Source organism: Bombus flavifrons, chromosome 4 (assembly GCF_040668555.2).
Source record: "Bombus flavifrons isolate JBK064 chromosome 4, iyBomFlav1_principal, whole genome shotgun sequence".
Classification (NCBI taxonomy): Eukaryota; Metazoa; Arthropoda; class Insecta; order Hymenoptera; family Apidae; genus Bombus; species Bombus flavifrons.
This window is the reverse complement of record NC_138445.1, coordinates 6,653,258-6,677,865: the sequence shown is the minus strand read 5'-3', so window position 1 is coordinate 6,677,865 and position 24,608 is coordinate 6,653,258. Positions and strand designations below refer to the sequence as shown.

Sequence of the window (24,608 nt, the reverse complement as noted above, 5' to 3'; positions counted from 1 at the left end):
CAAAACATTGATGTTTCCACTATACTCTCAATATCGTGATAGAAGAATGTTTCTCCACTGTTAATTCTTTACTTCTTGCCGTAACTGGCATCAAATGTTCTGCTAAATTGAAACTGAAACAAGGAATATACTTGTGTCAATCAAGTTCCACGCTTGTCTCTAATAAATAGCTGACACTTCCTGGAATCTGTAGAAACTTTTCAAGTTTAAACGTATGTTCCAATTATCGTAAGATCTTCACATTGCACAGATACGTAGCCTTAAAGTCACTAAACATGCATGTTGCTTTTTATATATGCTTACTGATGTCAATTATTATTTTCATCGGTACCTACTAACCGAGTATACAGCTAATTGAGATAAGATCAGAGGTGAAAATTAGATTACACAGCGTTATTTAACACGTTGACGCCGGCGCCGATATTTATGGTTTTCTCTGTGGCGCTCGAATGCACGGTCTGTTTCGTGGGGAAACGCAGCGTCAGATTAGACTGTTCGACACGACCGCAATTTTTCAAATTTGGCCTCAATTTATAGTAAAATTACAAAAGCTATACGATTCCTGTTGGATTCAATGGATTCCATGGACTTCAACTAATACATTGATATACAATAGTTTGGCAATATCAATTTTCATATATCTATAAATGTTAAGTAAAACTGACGGGACCAGCTTTGGTCCTAATTTTGTACTCTTTTCGATTTTTCTCAAAAAGTAGAGGTCTGACGCGAATTCTGAACATCGCACGCAATTCTGTGAACATTTTTCTATAAGAAACGTTCATAGCGCGAATCAAAAAAATTTTCAATTCCGTACAGGAAAAAAAATAGTCATGCGTGTTCGTCGGGGAACGTTGGCGCGCGTGAGAAACATGCACGACGAAAATAGTGTTAGGTTACGTTAAATTTTTAAAATGGACTGACAAAAAGCCAGTATGTATGCTAGCTACTTCCAAAAATCACAAGTGTGTTATAATGTTGAGATAAAATAATATAAACCTATTTTGTACTACCTATTTTGTGAAATACATGTGTGATCCATCGCGATGCACACTGCCCCACGGAACAAACTCGAGTGACCCATCGGTAGTGTACGCCGCCTTACGGGATACACGCGTGTGGCCCGCCGATGGTGCACGCCAGCGTCAACGTGTTAAAGTGTATTTTATATATTTGCAATAATCTAGAAGGACCCTAATACTTACGCAGGATAGTGTATATCGCAGTAATACTTACTTGATCGAGTATACTGGAAGACTGTGGCATTTGTTTATTGTTTTGATCATTGCTGCTTGCAGGCTGACCGGAGTTGGATGTTGATGACGCAGCCTTATGCTGCCTGTTCGGCCTTGGCGGGGCCTCTGGGCCCTGTGACACACCAAGCTCGTTGAGTTGAGCGGCCAGCATGTCCAAGTCCTACCACCCACACACACACACGCACAGCCCCGTTAGTCACTGTTCCGAGACACCTCCAAAAATTGTTTAAAAGCCGCCACCAACCAGCCAGACGAAGCAAATAACAATGGTATAAAAGATGCAAGCTACTCTTATGTGAAACTGTTACACTCTCTGTAGTATAGTGCAAATTGTTTGTCATAAATCGAATTGAATGATTTGAGATGACGATGAAATTCGTGGATAGATTACCGATTTTTTTTATGGTTGGTAAGAAACAATAATTCGGGTCCAAAGTTAGTCATTAATTATTATCCATATAATCTAGATCTGCTGGTTCGTAATGTTATGTTTAATTCTAATTCGAGAGAGAATTAATTGAAACACGCTACTTTGCGAAAATTCAGATAAACGCTACATAAAGTAAATTGTACGTTGTGTACAAGGAATTTTTAATAAACGACTTCGCTGCATGTACGAAAGAAGCTAGTTCGAATAATGACAATCGCCATGTTTTTTTTCCTAATAAAATATTCCTTAACACTTTACCGACCGCTAGCGGTTCAACAGCATACGCACGTATGCTTGTCCGACTGGCATCTCAGGCGCAGATTCTCCCTGGCGCCAGCTCTGTTTCTGTTTAGACTCTCCAATACCATTATTTTCGATTATCGCGAACGGTAAGATTTTCAAATTGGTATAAAACTGTGGAAGCTTACAAAGCAACGTAACTGACGCAACTGAGCAAGGTACCATAGTACTAAATAACAAATTACTGCTCAAATAATGAGAAAAATTGTCGAGAACAAAAAGCCGATTAATAGGCTATCGGTCGGTAAAGAGTTAACATTTAACGTATCGTGTATAGGTAATTGCGTTCATAGATTACGATTAGCCACCCTGTATATGATACTATCTTTTATATCAAAATGATAGATTCAATTAACAATAATGTAATGATCTCAAAGTACATATACATATTTATACTAATATTTCCTAATGATCTCGAATAATTACTGGATCATGGATTAATACGTAATGCCTGTGATTATAGCGATGCGCGTCATTGAGAACGATTATCGAACAGATACATTGGTGGATCATGAAAATGAATGTATTGTTCCTTCTCCGGTATTTTTAATTTTTAAAAAATTAGAAAACGATTATATTATTTTACTGTATATGAAACTACTGATGTGATCCTTATTTTTAATAAAAAGAAAAAAACCAATATGTTATAAATGATACGTTAATACAATGATGGATAATCCTAACTCATATTCGAGCTACATTTTACGCATTTAGTTGTGCACACGTAAAAAAATTAAACTGTTTTAAATTAAACACAGTAGTGTGGACGATCAAAGGACACAAACACGCTAAAAAAATATAATTTGCATTATAGCTACAGTACCTCGTGAATCGAATACGAATAGACGATAATTTGAGCAAAAACATGATATCAGTAGAAAATCAATTACGAGAATACTTCATCGAAAAAAATTCTAGACTTGCATCGAAAGCTGCACTGTTTCAACCTTGTTCTATTTTTTTCCTTTTTTTTAAATAAGTACGGAGTCAATTAGAAATAGATAACGCTTTTTTCTAGTAAAATTCTCTTTAAAAGAAACACAGCTACAAACAACAACATGTATATTATTGGTCTTGTCTGTTACAAATCTAAATTAAGGAATATAGATAAGTAAATCGTTAACGTGTGGCAAAATTGTGTATAAATAATCGAAGTTTATGACCATACTTTACAGATAACTTTATCTGACCTCCCATTGATTATCTTCTTCAATACTTATAGTTACCTATATGAGAAAACTTTCCAAAAGTGTTTATAAATCATACTAATTTATCTTACACTTTTATCGGCCTATTATGTTAAGAACGTACTTAAAGAACGCAAATGAAAAAATAATTAATGCAACGTTTCTATCGCGAGGAATAAAAAACAATAAAATTGTGATAATTTGTTACTTCTTTCTTTAACGGCGTTCAATTATTATCAAACCATGATTAAGTTAAATTATAACATAAACCAAAAATGGCAATGATAAACTCCTTCGTTTCCCTGATAACTAACATTATGACAGTAGTACATTAAATGGTGACATTAAATAATTATTATGTTACTTCTGAATTTGTTTTTCTTCACCGGAACACAACGCATATACATATGAAAAAGAAAGAATGCCAACAGGGATAAGATAGTCTCAATCGTAATTGTTAGTTCTTGTTCCGATATGTGTCCATAATAATAACAAATTGTATATAGTTTTAATGTCGGTTTAATGAAATATCTCGTACGTTGATAAAAATGTTAAAGATATATTTCTTAAAATACCAACAATTACAAACACAACCATGAATTGCACTTAATGCGTTTAAGCAGTGTGTAATCGATCTCCGTGAAAGCATACATTCAGGGAGCTTGTCTGAAGCATTCAAGAACGTTATATCGTCTAAGTAATGGGGACTAAGCACGATAGCGGTAAATAGTACACATTTGCTAAAGATAAAATTCAGAAGTGTTGTTGAAACTTCGTATGTATAAAAATAAACCAAGCAAATTATGTAGTAATACCAAGACTACGTCATAGCGCGTGTAACCTGTTTTATAGACTGCATGTATAAACAATTAAAAATGTTACGCGTAGAGATAAGAATACGTGTAACTGTATGTATAAATGTAAAAATGGGAATGTAAAGAGGAAAATAAGTGTACGTGTTCTTACCTCTGGCTTCCTTGGAGGCAGCTACGGTACGTGTGAACATGGAAAAAAAACAAAAACCGAATAATTTCAAATCTGCGTGTAAGAAGCGCGCGCATGTGTTTATGTGGATATATCTATGTGTGCGTTTATAGGCGTGTGACATGTGTGTGCACGTGTCGCGTTCATGAATGCAATTAAGTATACGCGCCCTAGGAAATAATTGTGCAATTATATTTGCGTGCACGCCAACGACTTAATAGCAAAATAGAAGGAAAGTCTACGTGCTACTGATTAAAATATGTATCTGTTTATGAGTATATAGCAAAAGAAAGATATAAAGATATATATTTATATATACAATATAGTCTGATTTAGATGGAAACCAATTAAATATCTCAAATGATATGGAAGATGCGGAAGAGTATTTCAGGCAAAAGTTATAGATGGGCATGAAAGTTCTGAGGAAAATCATAATCAAATGTTCAGAGAGAAACCAATATCTTTTATTGCATATTATCATACCTTTCACAAGTATTTTCAAAACAATAACCATCCGTATCTTTTGCACAGACTGTTCCCAAGATATTAGTTTTCAAACGTTGTACGCTATCGGCGTTAATATTACTTGACATTGTAGATCGCAAGGTTGCTCGTCCGGACTTTGTACATTATCGCTCAAAAGTATACCGACGCTTGCTTACTTTCAATAAGCTACAACAAACTTTCATCAAATTCCGATAAATTGATTCTTCGTAATCACTCTAGTTACGCATAATAGTACGTTATATTGGGTTGGCAATTAAGTTATTGCGGATTTTGTCATTACCACCTAATGTATATATAAAAATGTATATATTAGTATATACAGTGAAATAAAAAAAAAGTATAGTAAGGTAGTAAGTGTTGCTTCTAATTATTAATTCATCGTTAATTTATACAGTTTGGTAAAATTCACGTACCGTTAGTACAAATCGACCAAAACGTCCAGATACTTGTGAACGATAGCGTAGCTTATGTCTTGCAAAGTATTGCATATAAGATGTGGGTACTATCGAACAGGACGTAATTCTGCCGCGTAATAATAAAAGCTACCGCGCAATGAGTTGATTAGCATATAACTGTTTTCACATAACTGTTTATATTTACAACACATTTAACTCTTTATTATTAGAGGTGGTATTAAGAGCATCGCAAACAGATTCGAGCCTTCCTGGAAAGTTTCAAGCATCTCGTAACTATACTTTGGTAAAGAAAACGGAGAGAAAAGGAATAAATTTTTGTAAACTCAAATCTAATAGTAAATAAGTACATAGTTCCAAATATAATCGAAACTTGACGATTAGGTTCAAAATACCCTTTCATAAATAATTTAACAAAAGCTTGCGATAACTTTTTACTTCCATACAGAATTCGAATAAAATTCAAATATGAGCATATCTGTTGCATGTACGTAATTTCAAATCTCTCGAAGTTCAAGTATTATTTATACGAGATTTAACTTTTCAAACATCATAATTAGAGTGGGGGTATTTATGCAAATTTATATCTTTATCATCGCAATTAAAAAAATGTCAACTTGAATAGAGACTTTTTTCACCTACTAGATATTATAACGTGTGCTGTATTTCGGATATTAAGCATATATTTTTTACGTTATGTGTACACGTTCTGTAAATTTTTCATAAACACATAACATCCGCAGTCTAATAATAATCGCAGTCTAATAAAAATACACTTGCATGTACGTAAATTTATTCCTGAGCATACATGTTGTACCTAATCTCGTTCTTACTTATCATCTTACTGATTTGTTATCAATATGAAGAATCAATCGAATCAGAACTATCGATTTTGACTTATCGAAGTTAAATACACGAATATCTACCGGATTTTCGAAATTGGAACGATTATTTTCTCAGAAATGAAGGCCTATTTTAAAAAATCTTATATTTTATTTCCGATTTATTATCACGTATGTGTTATTAATGTTATAATGATATTACATAATTGGCCACGTATTACCTTTGAACGTTACCATCTCGAAAATATGCTTGAATACTGGTTTCCATTTGAAATATTAATCATGCTATTCTCAAGAATTTTCGAGGTCTTTGCAAGATTAAACGTCTGATATTTTACAGCTGTTGTTTAGAACGTACGTTCCTGTATCTTGCACACTCTGCGAGATATTTAACCGTTTCCATTTAAATTGGACAAACTGTATATATATACGTAACAAAATATATGATACACAAAATACATTAAGTTGATGAAAGGCAGCAAGAAGGCAAAGTAGGATAAAAATAGCATGTGCTTTTCTACAATCTTTATAAATTGGAGTAGTTTGTAGACTATATCTATCTATATATAACATGTGTATGCTGAGTCATCTAACGTTAGAACTTGGCATTTCTTCATCAGTTTTAATGATACCAGAAAATGTCCAAGGAAAAGATATTTGCTATAAAAGAAAAAATATTACGACAAACAAATTTTTGTCGCGTGATCATATTTTCCAATGTTTTAAGGCCGTCTGTATTTTTCTCTGATAAACAAAGCAATGTTTTTATTGTTGTATTATCGAAATAAAACAATTTTGAACAGATCAAGCGATCTTTCCGAAAAGTAATCTATTTTATGGAAACAATGTTTCCATGTTTAGAACGCAACAAATTTATTATCCAGTCAACAGACGCAAAGCCACATGAAAATATTCGAACTTACATTTGCAACTTTTAACGCAATCAAACATGTACGTCGGACAAAAGTATTTAAAACAATATCACATCTACAGAAGGAAATGCAAAAGAAGTACCTAGATTCTAAATCATATCCGTAAAATTGGAAAATTCACCATTACATATCTACATTTGTTTAGAGTAAATTTATTATAACCACAGATCCATAGCGAGTCACGAACGTATTTTTGAATGTGTATAAACAATATTTACGATGAATCTCCGCATCAGATATAACGAGCGATAAATTCATTTGATGTCAATAAGAGAAAATTTTGAATTTAACGAATTTTTATAAAATAAGGATAAAGATTCTTAACGATATGTATAGAATGTCAGATGTAATTACTTGATACGCTTAAAGATATAGACGATTAAAATTACGTACCTAATGATGTACTGTGAGTATACAAGTAATGTTATCGAAACTGCATTGACAAAGTGAGATGGTTGCATGGTTTATAAACCATGGTTGCGATCAAGCTTTTTATTTATTTATTTTTTTGTATTTTTATTGCGATAAAATATCATCGATGATATCGAGGTATTAAGGACGTAAAATATCTTAGATGTTAAGGATCGTGCTTTTATTCGATCGAAAATACTATAAAGAAACTACACCTAATTGAAATTATTAATTGCAAAAAAATGTTGATACTGTACTGACAAAACTTTTCGCAAACCACTACCTAAATAACTGAATCATATATATTTATATCGTTGTTGATTATAACTTTTGTTATTTGTGTTTTTCCTGTAACGTGATACATGATAAATGTCGAATGATAATGATCGTATATAGAGGAAAATCCGAAAAATTTGTTTTCTCCATTTTTACGATATAGAAGCTAACGATACTGAAATTTTTACATTTATTGCTAGAATTTCTGGTAAATACAAGCATGCGCGTGTATCAAAAAGGAAAAAGATAAATAATTTTATTTTAGGAATATGCTAGTATCAGTGAATCAGCTGACGAACATTTCTCTTTATCTTACTCATAGTACATATTTCTCACTTTTAAGACCCGGCCTCGTCCAGATAAGTGTCCCAGAAATTCAAGTATCCGAGGGGGAAAAAAGGAATGTCAGTAAGATATGGATATTTAACACGAACATAAAACGCGAACGCATCGATGATAATACGATATTTTTCCTTCGGTTGATAAATTGCGACTGAAACTAAAATTATTTAGTACTAGCATGCGTTCATATGTTTATAAAATAATTTTATTCTGATTTTTATCCTTGCAGTACTATGTGGACATTTATACGTCATCTATGTCACGGAGAAGACAATTATAACAGTACATTTTTGGTGAATATACATATACAGTATGAATGCGTGATTAAAGTGTGAACATGATGTTTCCGTTGTTTCGATTCATTGCTCTCAAAGTAAGAAACATTAAGCATAAGTGAAACAGAGATAAAAGTTCGTTGGTATTGAAACTTGCACAATTTCCAATGTAATTCAATTTGAATCATACACGATGATTGTTGATATCGTTTTCCTTGGAGAAACCTCGGAAGTGATAGGAAATATATGAATTTGGAAAATACGTTCACTGCGTTTAATCGAAAATCTCCTATTTAATCTCAGTCCCAAGAAACGATTCATTTGAGATTTTAAATAAAATGTCGTATTAACTTACAATGCCGAATATAGCAAAATCTGTTATAACTTGTAAAACGTCGTTGAACAAAAAAAAAGTTGAGAGTACATTAAAAAATTTCTGTTCTATAAGATATAAGTACAAGTGCGTGCGTGTGTGCGCGCGTGCGTGTTAACGTTGCGAATTGCCTGTGTACAGAGATTTCTAACCCGAAATTCAATTGTTTATAACTTGCATATCAACGTTCATGTTTGTTTCGGTTCCCAAAGGAGGACTGCCCCACATATGTATGTCACTTGTCGAAAGTTGCAAAGGTAAGCGTTTGGATACTTCCATGTACCTGCCTATGTAGATTCTTTTCACTATGGATTATTACTAACATATATACATATACATATATCAAACAAGAAACGCCAAAAATCTTGCAAATATTGGAAAATATTAATCGCGTGGAAAAATCTCTTTGCCGTGATATTTGTCTTTTTATAATGAATATCTTAGTAATTATAGCGATCAGGGCAAAATATTTTTATGAACGTTCCGGAAATTACAACTGGGCGGCGGTTATACGCATAACGTACAAATGAAATTGCTCAGAATATCGACGTTGGCAACGCATTTGAAAATTATCGAAATCGGTGAGCTGTGCCCTGATCGATATTATTATCAATACTTTTCCTCTTCGAATCTAAATCTAAATAAATCTGACATAATCGGTCAGACGTATAAGATACCAATGTTAAATAACTCAGTTTATTTATTATTTTGTTATTGACATAAAATAAGTGTCGGAGGAGAAGTTATAAGATACAAGAAAAGATAATTGCGAAAACAAAAAATTGAAAAGACTTACCATAGGCTTAAACACATGACTGTTTCTTTGCGATGCAGCTTGTCCACCAGAACCTCCACTACCAGCCCCGCCAATTAGAGGTTGATGATTGGATGGCGGTGTTGAAACTTTATGAGGTTGCCGTGGATCATCTCTGGGTGTTGGAGGTAATGGCCGAGATGGTGGTTGGGGGTCTGGAACTACTATACAGTGCAAAAGTAATTACGTAACATTTGAAAAAGTTTATTCGATGTGACAATGGATAGAAATTTTACATAAAAACGTAGAAGATAATTAGCGGTATACTATCAAACGCACCGATTAATCTGTGTGGTATAGCAGGACGTGCAGGTGGCCCTGGTTCTGGTATATCTCTTTGAGTTCTACTACTCGGTTTTTCTTTAGCAGCGGGTGGTTGTGGATTTACTTCTTGGGTTAGCGTCCTACCTTCCTGAATTTGTTGGAAATTTCTACGCAAAGTATCGCCACCAGGTGCTTGAACAATGGATGACGCTTCACCAGCTAATGCCGGTTCGTCTTCTTCATTTTCACTACCGCTATATCGGTAATCGTCTCTTTCTGTGTGACAAATTACAGATAACGGGTTAGAGCGATTAAGCAAATTATCGTTGACGAATCGTTTCGGCGTTTCTTTCATACCTTTCTCCTGTTTACGCTTTTTACAGCGGTCAATATGATCTTTAAGTTGTATCCTAACTTGTCTCTCGGTTGGTTGGTCCCGAATAAACGGATGCTTAAGGAGCTGCTCTGTATACGGCCGTTGATGATAATCCTTTACTAAAACCGTTTCAATAAAACCGTGGAATTTCTTCGCCCACTTTTTCGATTTGAGTCTTGGTGGTGGATTACGTGGGATCAGAAATAAAGCCTTTTGTGTGAATTAAGCATAATCAATAAAATTAAATTTCACCCTTTTTAAAACAGAGTAGTAATGTAGAAGAACGGTGAAGGAGATTCACAGCCGTTACAAATACTTACTCGCATCGGATGAAGATCACAAAGCGGAGGTTGTGATTCGGCCATTTCTAAAGCAGTAATTCCCAATGACCAAAGGTCGCTTCTGTTATCGTATGTAGCATCAGGATTTTCATCACAGGCTATTACTTCTGGAGCCATCCAATATGGCGTTCCAATAAATGTATTTCTTCTACCTATTGTCCGATCTAATTGTGCGCTAACGCCAAAATCAACTACGGCATAACAGGGTAACGATTACTTAATCATTCTAACGATTTAGCAACGAACGACGCTGTATAGAGTTGAAATATCGTCCAAGTACTATATACTTTAGTTAAGATATAGACGGTCGAGGAACATACCAAGCTTAACTTCAGCATTATCGGTTAACAAAACATTTTGTCCTTTGATGTCCCTGTGTATAACCTTATTGCTGTGAAGATAACTAAGCCCTCTCAATATTTCCCGTGATATATAAGCGATCCATTCCTCCTTTAAACTCTGACCTTTAGTTGACTTGACAAGGTCTGTAACGGAGCCAGCTCCGCAGTACTCCATAACCAACCACAATTGATCATCCTTTCCAGGTGATGACTTCTTCACGAAGGCACCGTAATACGTTGCTATATTTCTGTGATTCGAATACTGCAACACGCGACAGAAGGCAAATAATGTGATCTCGTCCTCTTTGAATCCGTTTTGCAAGGAAATATTCATATTCTTTACGGCACTGGTATACTCACCCTTTTTAATACATTTATTTCTAATTTGATTTCTTCCTCTTCGTCCTGAAACAGATAATAACGGAAATTACTTACTCGTAACACGTATAATTTGCAATTAATTTTCATGATATCTGAGAACCATAGTTATCACATATCTTCGAGACGTCTTCTCGATACTTGATAGTTGATAGTTGACTCATTTTAAATAATTATTTCGATATGAAAACACTCTTCAAATATAATATAAGATATAGTATAAGAATACTTCTACTTATATTGTTATGCTCGACAATATTTATGTTAACACTTTACTGACCGCTAGCGGTTCAACAGCATACGCACGTCCGACTGACAGCTCAGGCGCAGATTCTCCCTGGCGCCGGCTCTGTTTCGGTTTAGACTCTCCAATACCATTCTTTTCGTTCATCGCGAACGGTAAGTTTTTCAAATTGGCATAAAAATGTGGGAGCTTACAAAGCAACGCAACGGACACAACTGAGCAAGGTACCTTAGTACTAGTAATAACAAATTACTGCTCAAATAATGAAAAAGATTGTCGAGGACAAAAAGCCGATTAATAGGCTATCGGTCGGTAAGCGTCGGTGACAAAAAGCCGATTCGGCTATCAGTCGGTAAAGTGTTAAGAAAGTTACAAACGTTATAAACGAATATCTTTTGACTAAAACGAGATCCTCTGAACTGTTTGTTGGAACATTGATGGCTATCAAGATATTATGAGAAATACTTTTAAGTTGAATACTATTGATTATTGTCTGGAAGATAAGTAAGTTTAACAGTATAAATAAAAATAACATATTCATTTGTTGATTGAACATTTTACAAAGTACGCAGAATGCTGACCAAACAAGTATTCCAAAAATAGATATAATGTAATTCTTCGCTTGCAAATACGTAGGAAGGACGTCGTTTGAAAATTTCGTTTGAAAATACATACGTGTATTACTTGTAATTATATTGTTTAATTGAGAAACGTGTTTCTATCATTTAATGTTATTTCAATTCAATATTAAAAATTATATTCAAATCGCGTCACAATTTTATAAGCAATTAAGTATAATGTGGGAAAAGTGTTCTATAGTTTGCAGGAAATTATTGCAATTAATTGTGACACTAAAGTAGGAGTCGCACATCGTCAATCACGAAAGCCTACATATACTAACCGAGTTTTGTGTATTTCTAGCCTATCAAAGAAACTGAAAACGCATTCTGTAAGAAAATTATTTATACTTATATATCAATACAATTATCATGAATGTATTTATGTATATATTAAAGATTACAAACCATTAATTTTTTCAACGCTAAGAAGATAACATGATATTATTTATAGTTACTATATCGATATAATATTATGTTACTTATTATTTTTATGATTTTATGTAGATACAACAGGTGTTCGTAATTTTTCTAATATATTGTCTTATATTTATTTCGCTGCTTTATTTCTTAATAAAGGTAGAAGCGAATAAGTAACGTTACATTTTTAAAATATGTGTCTTAGCGCATTAAAGAACTAGCTGAATGTTTATATCATCGTATCATTTCATTAGATGATTTATTTGATTAATTAAAAGTTATTTAAAAACAGAGAGAAAAATTCTAATGTCACCACTGGACTGTAGATCTTTATGCAAATTTATATTTTTCAGAATATGATTGAAAAAGTAAAATTATTTTACTCGCGCAGCGTTATCGAAAGCACTGTACTTTGGATATTTTATATATTTTTCGTATGATGCGTATGATTTCTGTAGTTTTACGTTTTCAAATTTCGCATGAATGCATCAAAACTTGCAGTCTAGCCCTTTCGCTGCGCAGCGCTCAGAAGCAAATTGCTCTCTGAGCAGTCGGCGTGACAGTGGTAGATCGGTCGCGCGGATCGCACGATGCTCGGAGAAAGATACTCCGACTTAGCGTCTATAGGCGCTGTTCGCAGCGCAAGAGTTAGTCATGAGATATTAAGTTGTCCGAAATGTTTCTTTCGTTTTATAAGGAAATAATAGACGCACAATGCTTTTTGTTTTTTATTAGTTTATTGAATTATGCACGAACATAATAATAGAAATAGAACGAAATGGATCATACTTAATTCAATAAAATAATATAAAATAGAAATTGTTGTTCATCTATTATCACCTTATGAAACGAAAGAAACTTCTCGGACAACCTAATATTATTCGATGACTAAACTGTCAACTACGTAAATCCGAAGAAGAACGATGTGTCATATATAGTAAACGTTGTAAATATGATGTAAGCCGGAAGCCATACTAAGCAAACATTTAATAATCAATAAGATTAAGCGTATATACTTACGCAATTCTATTTATTTTTTAAATTTATCAATTAACTAATTTATTTAGATTATACAATTAGATTAATTTATTAGATATTTAATTTATTAAGAAATTAATTGTAACTATCCTAAACAAAAATACGTGTTAAATTATCTTTAATAAATATTACTTTATACTATCTAAAATATTTTTTATCAATCGTGGATACCATTCACTCAACAAATCATGATATTGATAGGATGTTAAAGTTTCTTTATACAAATACAATTCAATTAACACTTTATCTACAATGCGTTTTGACAGAGCATTACAAATTGTATTCGGTACGATATTCGCTTATCGCACGAATGATAACAATAAAATGTACTTCATGTATAACGCATTTAATGATCATAATATATATGGTAAGTTTTGAAAAATCTATCAGTACACAAACCTACATCGTAATTCTTAGATTGATATCTACAGTTACGGCCTTGACAGTTTTCTTTATAATCGTTACGTACTATGTTTCTAGAATTAAACGACAAGAGTAATTAAGGAGTAATCCGGAATTAACGTGAAATTATAAAAATTGCAAAACTTTAAATAAATGCGGCACAGACTCCTTTTACTCGATCACTCTGGAAGTTTCCCAGATATCATTTTCTCACTAAGTGTCGCATTTTTAGAAATTACGGTAAAAAAAGAAATGTTTTTGAAAGAAAATTTGATGAGCATCCTAATGGATACTTATGTGGTTGACTGCACGTACAACTTTTCCAGCGTAACTTCGGCGTTTTAAATATCTCGCTTATCTTTTATGACAAGCAAAAGTTTCAGAGGAAAATTTTTTTCCTGGAATTTCAAGGTTACTGAATTCTACTTAATGAGGATAGATATTTTTATCATCGTGGAACGATAGTTAAAGTCAAGACGAATTAAACAATCTATATTATGAACTTCATGGTATTGTAATTAAACGAGAACATAATTTTTAAAAAATTGCTAAAAAAAATTACCTTATTTTATTATATTATTACCTTACTATTGCTTAAAAAAAAAAAAGATAGCCTTAAGACCTACCAGCATAATCATTCTGTATTATACCATAGCGCCCGAGTTTTACAAATGGTCTAGTAAGATGTACCTAATCAATGATGCAATTTTTTAGAAATACTTTCCCCCGAGTCTAGAAACAGCAGACATCAGTTTAATGCGATCATTTGAACTAGATACTTACAATTTAAAAAATATCTTTTAAAAACGAATTTCTTATAAAACAATGTTATATTTTTAATATAACTTTAATATCTTTCATTTTATTCTTAAATTAGTCTCTTCTGGTTTATATTTATTACATTTATAACTTTAATAGTGGTTTTTTTAACACGCCTAGTCTTTCTTAACTTGAGAATTAACAGTAATTATCAAAGCATATAAGCTACAGTAATCGTGTATAGCCTAATCTAAACATGAGACAATAAGACAATGTAACAAATCTAAACACGCCATCAATGCTCAAGTTACGTCAGTGTAGTTTATTGGAATAAATTTTTATTTGAACGATAACTTCTACTATCTCACTCGATCCCTTATTTTAACCGCACGTTTCTTAATCACTTCCCCTTGTCTAATTAGGTTGTCTAATTAAAATTGAAATGGATGTTCCTTGTCTTAAGATATTCAGACAGTTCGATAAGTGGAGATCAAAGCAAGCCCTGGAGCTGAATTTCTCAAAAATATTTGAGAGATGCGTCTTGTTATTTTTGTACGAAGTTTTATTCCAAACTGTTTCGCAATATTCGTGCATTCTTCTCCTCGGAAAATTTGTAAAGAATGCATTTGTCGTGTATGCATTCTTGTGAACTATACACGTCGAAGAATTTAGTCACTGAGAGACTGTTGCTAGTTACCGATACACGTAGTTAACAGTGGGAAATTTTATAGCTAAATCTACGTACGATGGCTGCCGAAAGTATTCGTACGCGTGCATATATTTTATAATCACAGTACGTGTTATGCGAAACATTTTGAAATTTCATTAGCAATAAAATGACGCGCAACTATCATGGTTACATTGGCAAAATTCTAAGCAATTCTGAAAATGTATACAAAAAGTTGCAAAATGTTTTACACAAATCAAAAAGTTACTTAAACAGGCAATTATTCGCAATATTAATAAATCGCTTTATATACTTAAAGTCACTATTCATATCGTACATTAATTTTTTACTAACTATGAGTTTACGGTAGGTATCTTGCAACTTGTATATATATTTTCAGATTGGCTTCAAATTTTACCAATATAATCATGAGAGTCGCGTATTTCATTATTAAATGTTACATTAAAATGTTTCTTCTATAAAACACGGCGTAAAAGTTTTGTATAAGCGTACGGATACTTCCGCGAACCACGGTACGTACTCGAGCAATTATTTATACTTATTCGGATACATTAATCTCTACAATTTTGTACACATTCTGAAAGAACATTGTTTCTATATGGACAACATAGGAAATATCATTAGTCATTCTTTTTCATTTTTAATATAATTATTGTTATCATAACAATAAAATCGTTACGATTATAATATTTATTATTATTATTATTATTATTATTATTATTATTATTATTATTATTATTATAACATTTTAGATACACACCGGGGTATATAATCAAAGAGAAGGCCAAAATAGAGCAAATAAATGAAGAAACTGGAGGCAGACCTCTAGAATTCTGGGAGAAAATGAAAACGACCACGAAGAATGAAATACCGAAAGAATGTAGAGGAGAGATAAACAACCAGGAATAGGAGAAAACGAAATGGAGGGAAAACTGCAGGAATTCTACGAGCAAGAAGAAGCTGATCAATGGGCGAAGCAAAGGACGACCGTTGGTATTAACGTCATAGAAGAGTGAATAAGGAAATACGGAAAGAAAAAGATAGAGGAAATGAGGAAGAAAATAGAGAGATCAAGATCGTTGAAACAATACAACAAGTGGAAAACAAAGGTGGAGCAAAATAGCGAGAAGAGAAGGGAGAAGTCACAAAGCTGAAAACAATAGCGAGATTTTAGACGTGGAAATGAATGGGAAGGAAGTAGATATTGGGTGGAAGTGAATCGAAAAATGTGTAGATTATGCGAGGAGAAAGAAGAATCATGGTAACATATATGGAGGAAATGTAAAAAGTCTGAAGCGATGAATATAACGGAAGAAGAAATTATAGCGGAAGAAAGCAAAGGAATGAAATGGGTGCTGGAAATCGGGAAGTAGAGGAAAGTAAAAGAAAAACAGACGATCCGAGAAGAAAAGAAAAAGTATAGAAGGTTAAAGTTTGGTCATGTTAGAAAAACGTTAACTAGTTTCTTATTTAATGTTTTATATTATTTGTGTTAAATCGTGCTATAATAGACTTTCGTGTGTCTCGTAAAGGGAAGTATTGTTATGAGACAAAAAATAGTATGTTTTAAAGACAGTTACTTACTTCTGTAACGTCCATAACTTTGATGGCTGCCAATTGTCCAGTTTTGGTATGTCGGCCCTGCAAAATAAAAAATCAAGTTATTAGTACTGTGTTCAAATAAAACTAACGTTAAATAATCAAAAATACACTGCCAGTCAACAAAAGATACAAAATTAAAATCTGCTTTTTCTTTACTTAGATGACTAAAATAAATTGATATTACTTAATTTTAATAATTAATAATTTAATCATTTTAATATAATGGCAAGTAAAAATCGCGCGAATCATCAGGCAGAATCATTTCAATTATTACAAGAATCGCTCTGATCATCACGGGAAAGAATCATTTCAATTGTCGAAAGAATCAGTCCAATCGTCAACTGAATCACATCGAACGATAAAACAGTCGTTTCGTCCTTCAAGAATCATTCGAAATTCTGACAGAGTTCTATCGTTTGTTATTAGAAAATCGATTTGATATTCGTGTAATGGAGAAATCGTCTCGACCTTCAAAAAGCATCGTCTCGCCAAATTGAATTATCCACGACATCGTTTCGTTAGTATAAAGTTCATCCTACATAATAAATTAAACCGTCGCGACATCTTCAGGACTCAAGACTCTATCCTGAAACAGTCGTTTCAGTATTAATTTATCAGGTAATTGGTTACGCGACAGTCGTGGACCAGCATGGCTAATTCAAGACTTACAAGGAGAGCTCAAGAAGGATCTAATCTCCATGATTAGAAAGTGATAACACGATATATATAACGGATAAGGTGATTATTACCTGCACCTTAATTCACGCGAATAGTTTCTGAAATATCATCAATGAATTAAGGATATAGTCAAAAGCCGGTCTGAACTTTGTTTAACACAAAGTCAGAAAAGTTTGCAAATCTAAACTCATACAAAATTCAGGCACCTTGCAACAGGTAAATATTTCTTACAATACTTGAATAGTTTTTTTCACGAACGTTCTTCGCCAAATCGACCATTTCTTCAATTATTTTTTTTCTTCTTTTTTTTTACATATCCATCGATGTTTCAAATTTCAAGCTTCGGCGTTATATCTTCTTTATAGCCCGGTAATAAACATCTAGCTAAAGATACAGAGGCTTGCGAAAGTATTTGAACACTTACAGAAACTTTTCATCGCTATAACATGTCGAATGTAGGGAATATCTTGAAATTTCATTAGCATTTCAACAATTTAATGACACACGACTGTCATGAATATATTGATAAAATTTGAAACGACTTTGAATATGTGTATAACAGATACAAGATATTTAACCCAAGCATACACACCACAAAGATCACCCAAGTATTTTAAACCGATCATTTGCTATATTAATATGTCAGAACATTTAGTGAGACCGATTTTAGCATTAATTATACGTTTAAGACCACCATTTATGCTGTATACTAATTTCTTACTAAGTGGACGATCTGTAATAAATGTCTAATCATTTTTAATACATTTTCAAACTGACTTTATATCTTACCCGTACGATTGCGATAATCGCGTCTCAGAACAGTGTTAATGAAATTTAAAAAAATGTTGTATAACGAACATAATATATTTATCACAGGCGATAGTTATTTCCGACTGCAGAAGTTTGGAAGGAAGTATTCGTCGAAGGCCTGGCTAACTTAATCGAAAAAAACATCCGTCCGACAAACAGCCGAATATCTTTCTGCTTACGTTGTACAAATTTTCTATGGTAATCGTTCGAGTAGTTTCGTGAGCAACTGTACTTGCTTCGAACCATATCCCAAAATATTGGAGTTTCGCCAAAGTAATACGTCATGGTGCATAGATGCTTACTATGTCACGTATTATTCACTAAAATATAGTAGAGCGCAACATCTTGCGTGTTTTTCAAATAGCCATTTCTCTTAAGAATTTCGAAAACGATTGAATTAATTTTTCGTGGGTGCATCTGTAGTTCGTGAGACCATTCTACATTGTTCGATATGATAGGAATTCAAAGGAGATGTAATACATATAATTATCGGTAAATTAGGAAATAAATTTACGAACGAGGGAACAGTAAACAATGTGAAGAAATCCCACGGTTCAATAAGAAAAGCAAACGTACAAATGGTTATGCAAACCTGCACGTAATCTAAGAAATCTGTCAAGCGATACAATCGCGTGATGGTTATCGCGAAAACCGCAATTCATCGTTGTGCGAAGAGCGAATAGCACATACAGTTGCGTGGGAAAATTTTCGCTTGATGTTTTAAATGGGATATCTGAAACAAGTTTCAACTAATATTGGATTTCGGATATTCCAGCTAAAAGTGTAAAATAATATTTAAAGAAATATTATAGATGAAGTTGCCTATTGCTTCGTAGCTATCGCAGACTTTTTCAAATTATTTACGATTTTCCGACTGCTTTATAAGAAAATTCTGTACACATTTCATAATGTAAATAGATTTATGTATTTTATTGTAGATCTCTGGTAATATTTTGTCGTCATGTCATTTGTACAAACGCGATGACGAAAACAAATAAATAAAAAACAATGTCTGTCACAAAACAATAAACGATCTTTATTTGTCACGAAAGTTTGCTTCACTTGTCACGCGGTCATAATATCTACGTATCTATTAGTTAAAAATTGTTTACATATCGGAAAATCCATCTGGGAACTTTCATTACCCCAACTGTATATCTCACGATCAGTAAATATATAAAATAACTGCAGACTACTGCGAGCGTCAAGCCTGTAAATGTGAAATAACTTTGTGAAACTTTTTTAAATTTCGATGTTTGACTTGACGAAGTACAAATAGATCCGTTTATCGACATAATTATTACATATGCTATATTATACGAAATTCATACATCATAAAAGAACAAGGCGTTAATCAGTCACGAACGCAGATGTGAAATAGTTTACCTTTGAAAAATTTTTTTTAATTCTTTTTCTTCCGCAAAAAAAAAGACAGCAGTTAGAAGACGACACACGATCTAAATATTTCATTCAAAAACTGGTGTATCGGTCGACTAGTGTGAGATAGGTGGAGCACCATCATCGACTGATTCACCACTTTTATCATCGTCTAAAGTCAATGCGTACTCTTCGGTAGGAACATGCACGGAATGTAGAAATGCGAGTCCGGCGCTGCTTAAACAGCAAGAAGGAAAGAAAGAAAGAAAAGCAGAAGGACATGGGATATATAATGGTGACTCTGAGGTATTTACCAGCGACATTAGACTATAAAAAGTATTTTTCCTGCATCTGACTGCAAGATGTAAGCGTATTAAAAATAAAGCGAGTTGGAATAGCAATGGAACTTTTTTTTAGTTTGGAACTAACATTCTTTTCCAAGAGAACGGAGGAGTTGCGGATTACACGGTTCCTCTGACACTTTTTATCCTCGCGATGAGTAGGATACGATGCAATGAAAAAAAAATGTTGCCTGGAACTTCAAGGTCCAAGTCAATTTTGCGGTTACTTTTTTTTTTTGCAGATCTTCACCGATCCAGAGGTGTAGCATAACGCTACGGTGCTCGTGACAAATCATCCTTGAACACCTTGTATTCTTCACGAATCGCAGGTAAGAAATATTATACAAATAAAACTAACGAAGAAAAACGGAACTATCGAACTTCGAAATTCAGTGTTGTACTCAGACGAAAGTGAATTTAATATATTATAATCCAATAATTCATAACGATTATGTGTTTCTTAATAGGAAAAAAATATAATGTTGCTATAAATTTGAAATATTTGTAATTTCTTATAAAGCACAAAGATTGTGTGTGGTATGTGTGTATGTGTATGTGTATATATTTATTTATTTATTTATTTATTTATTTATTTATTTATTTATTTATCTATTTATTATTGTATATAGAAATATATGAAACATATCTATCTATCTATCGAACGAAAAATCTTACAAAATGATTGCAAAGATTATTTATATAAGTTATACAATAACAGGGAAGATTATAAGAAGGATATGAAAGACGAATAGAAAACGAAGCAGATTAAGATAAAAAGAAACTATAAAATTTATCATAAAGAAACGTTACATCATTAGAGGAAGTAGTGAAATTTAAGATAAGGGTTCCTGGAGTAAATGTATTCTTTTCGAAATGAAATGCGTTTCCAATGAAACAATTGCAAAAGTATCATAAAGTAGCTCGTATAATAATCCGTGTGAAAGAAGGCGAAGAAAAAATGGGAAACTATTTAAAATGCAACGGAAGACAACATAAATATTCTACATTTGCTAACAAATCAAAATGATTTAGCAAATTTTAAATTGTAATGAACAAGTTTTAAAAAATAATAGGTAATAGTCTAATATAGGGTGTATATCGAAGTTGAATGAAAGTGTGTGTGAGAAATCTATATAGATCAATATCATCTTGTAGCCGACAGGCAAAAATTAATAAAATATATATATAATACATAATGAGTAATATTAATTGCGTGATTTCTGTATTCATAGAATACGAATGTGAAGAATGAGCGAAGAGAATAAGTTTTAAAAACACAGTTTGGCCCAGTTGCGTAGGATTCTCTGTATTGAATTCATCTCAGATTTATAAAGAGGCTAAGTCTTGTTCAATTTAATGTCGAAGTAACAACTGAGTGTCAAGTGTCACCTTTCGGTATCATTGAACCTTACTTTGAGGAAAATAATCAGACTGTGATAGTAAGTAAGAGGGGAATGTCACTGGGAGATACATGTATATTGTTAGAATTTCCTGATACCGGGGAACACGGTAAGCTCTAGTTTCAGCAAGAAGATACAACGGCACATGGAGATTTTCTGCAAATTGTGCAAAAACTCTTTCCCATTCAATGGCAAACGAGATGTTCGGATTAACAGCTGCGAACACGTTCCTTTTCACGTTTGAAAATAAAAGTTTATTATATAGATTTTTTATTTATATTATATAATTTTAATATATATATATATATATTATATATATTAAAATTTTTTGACTACCAACGATGATACCGACGAAAGGGTGATACAGCTTTGCAAGCAATTTTTAAAGGATTGCTGTTATACGGCGACGTACACTTGGGCGGGTGTTAAATATACGACGCTAAAAAGTACACGAAAAAAGCTAGTAAACTACGTTGAAGACACCATAAAGAAGAAATGAAAGATAATATTACGAAAAATATAAAAGAAGCTCTTTCTGCATTGAATACAATACCAGGATTCAGTGATTGTGATAACGTCGACGCGACGTGATAGAACGGTTGCATGTGATGAAACTTCTTCAATAATTGACTATGGTACCATTGTTATGTGTGCTTGGAATAATGAATTGGAACACGAATATAACGGCAATGATGACATTCCCCCCAACATTTTGAAGTATTTTAGGCTTTAGGTATGGGGTTCAGATAATACGAGGTACAAAAGAAATGTAAATTTATCGAATTAAATTCGCAAAGGAAGTTGAGCGATTAAGTAGCTAAAAGGATTTGAAACCAATAAATCTTTAGTCAAATATTTAGTTTCATTAGTTGCATTCCATATTTTTTGCATTCCATGTTCTTTCTTGAAATACAAATATAAACATCAATAAAGTATCTGTTATCCGAAAATTCGAAAATTCTTATCCATACTCTTGTCCTTCAATTAGTCCGTATAACCGTTCTATAAACGTTCTACTGTATTATAAAGAAAAATTTGTACAAAAAAAGTGCTGACATATTAGGATTTCGAAACGCATTTTATTCCCAATAAGGTCATGATCCAATGTACAAGGTAACGTATAATGCGTCAATGACGTCTACATGCAGACTTACCAAACAATAGCTACTCTTTCACAATCACATAAATGAACACGCATGATAGGAACTTGGAAAATAGGTGCACCAATATCGTACATCATTAAAATAATATCTCAAGGAATCTTTAAAAAGAGAACAGAAACAATGTATATCTTTTTCAATAAAAAATGTATAACGATATATACCAAATAGATTACAAGATGGTATTGGATAGAAAGGAAATCTAAGGAGATAATTTTAACATTAATATTACTTAATGATAGTATACACATATTTCTATCTTGAGAAAATATTATTGCTATATCATGAATTTTTTCATTAATTTTTATTTCTATGTATTTAGTACTGTTTATATATACAGTTGGCCACATAAATATTCGCCCATCTGTCACACTCGCTGTACATATACAATGACTCGCAAAAGTATTCGTATTCTTGTTATAAAAAACTTTTATCTGAAGATTGTACGTATTTTAACATCTTGATATTTCGCTGGCACTATAATGAGACACGACTGTCAAGACTATATTTTACAAAATTTGAACCCAATCTGAAAATATACATAGCAGTTGCAAGATATTTACTACAAATTTATATTTAGGAAAAAAATTATACTGATATGTAAACATAAATAATTTTATAAAAAAATGCATTTTTAACTTCTTAGGTAAATTGAATAGACAAAATTCGGTAGATATATAATAAACTTCCTGTTTATTTTCCTTTATTCACCTCTAAAATACATGTAGCTAAAGTTTTGAGCAAAACATATGTCAAGTATAAAGGAATTAATTTAATAAATACAGTTAGTACAGATTTCTACAACACGAATATACAATTAAATTTAATCATACGTTGACGATGTAAGATAATGTTGACAAACAGATCAGTACGTACATATTTGTGTCGATGATTATGAAAATAATTTAAGTCGAGCATCTAAAAAGAAGAAAGGAGCTTATCATTTATTTTGCGTCGCCTCTATTTACATCACAATAATTTGAAACCATCTTTGCAAAGTAACAGTAATCGAAACGTATCATTAAACATAATTCAGTTCATGCGTCGAAGCTTTAACTATCTTGAAACAAAAAATATGTGACTTAAGCCACTTTCATAATCACCGATACATTTATACAACAATCTTTACATCATAACAGCGACTAATTGTTAAATTATGTCACTCACACATTTGTTATATGGACGATACATGCAGTTAGAGAGATCAATGTACAAAAGTTTTACGTAAATGAGTTTTCAATCGCATCCTAAATACTTTATTAATGAAAATCGCCAGATCAACGATTAAATTATAAGTTTCAATTACAAAGAAGGAATTATTCGCTACGAGAAGATGGATCGAAACCTCTAAAATGAATCAAACTAACACTAGTATGAATCATTTTATGTGAGAAATATGAAATTCTTTGTTGCTACGAATTCAAATTTCATAAATATAATCTACGTTGAATTTTCTATGGAAAGACATTGTTTTTCAAATTACTTGATATTAATAATAAAACACAATGATACATGTAGTTCCATAATTGACCGATGTCCAAAATTACAATTCATTCTTGACTCCTTTATCTTCGTAGTTAGAATCATTTTTTGCTTTTACAAAATTACATAAAAATACTCGAAAAATAAAACCATGAAAAGAAGCTTTGCAATATTCGCAGAAACAATAGATTATTAGTATTCTTGAAAAGGTTACCGTTTGTAGAATAGACAGAAATATAAATTCAGTTACAAAAAACCATTTATTTATGAACTATTTGCAAATAAAATAATTCTTGTTATTCTTATAATAATCTCGCAATAAATTGTCACTTTCATGCTGCTTACTTTTATACTCTTGGTTGAATATTGCTTGTTATTTTAATATACAGTAGAACTTGGATTATATACACGCATATACATATACAAACATCATCGGAACGTTTTGTCACCTGAACGTTGTATAATTCTACGAGCACTATATTAACTGATTTTAAGAAACATTTTTCAAACCATTCATTGTCTTCCGTATGGCAATGAAGGATTGGCAT

At 32.4% G+C, this 24,608-nt stretch overlaps 1 protein-coding gene across 17 annotated transcripts in view; it reads right to left on the bottom strand.

Moving 5' to 3' along the window:
• The window catches only part of msn (serine/threonine-protein kinase msn), a 92,445-nt gene that overhangs the window by 24,614 nt on the left and 43,223 nt on the right, over positions 1-24,608 (bottom strand). For 13 of the 17 annotated variants that reach the window (XM_069111943.1, XM_069111941.1, XM_069111937.1 and 10 more), the window contains 9 exons: positions 16,795-16,851; positions 11,025-11,069; positions 10,644-10,926; positions 10,303-10,514; positions 9,964-10,192; positions 9,622-9,882; positions 9,325-9,506; positions 4,140-4,160; positions 1,237-1,416 (listed from right to left, as the gene is read on the bottom strand). In XM_069111943.1, the coding sequence (XP_068968044.1) occupies positions 1,237-1,416; positions 4,140-4,160; positions 9,325-9,506; positions 9,622-9,882; positions 9,964-10,192; positions 10,303-10,514; positions 10,644-10,926; positions 11,025-11,069; positions 16,795-16,851 (1,470 nt within the window). The remainder of the gene's footprint in view (positions 1-1,236; positions 1,417-4,139; positions 4,161-9,324; positions 9,507-9,621; positions 9,883-9,963; positions 10,193-10,302; positions 10,515-10,643; positions 10,927-11,024; positions 11,070-16,794; positions 16,852-24,608) is intronic. The other 4 variants (XM_069111938.1, XM_069111944.1, XM_069111940.1 and 1 more) reach the window with 4 other exon arrangements.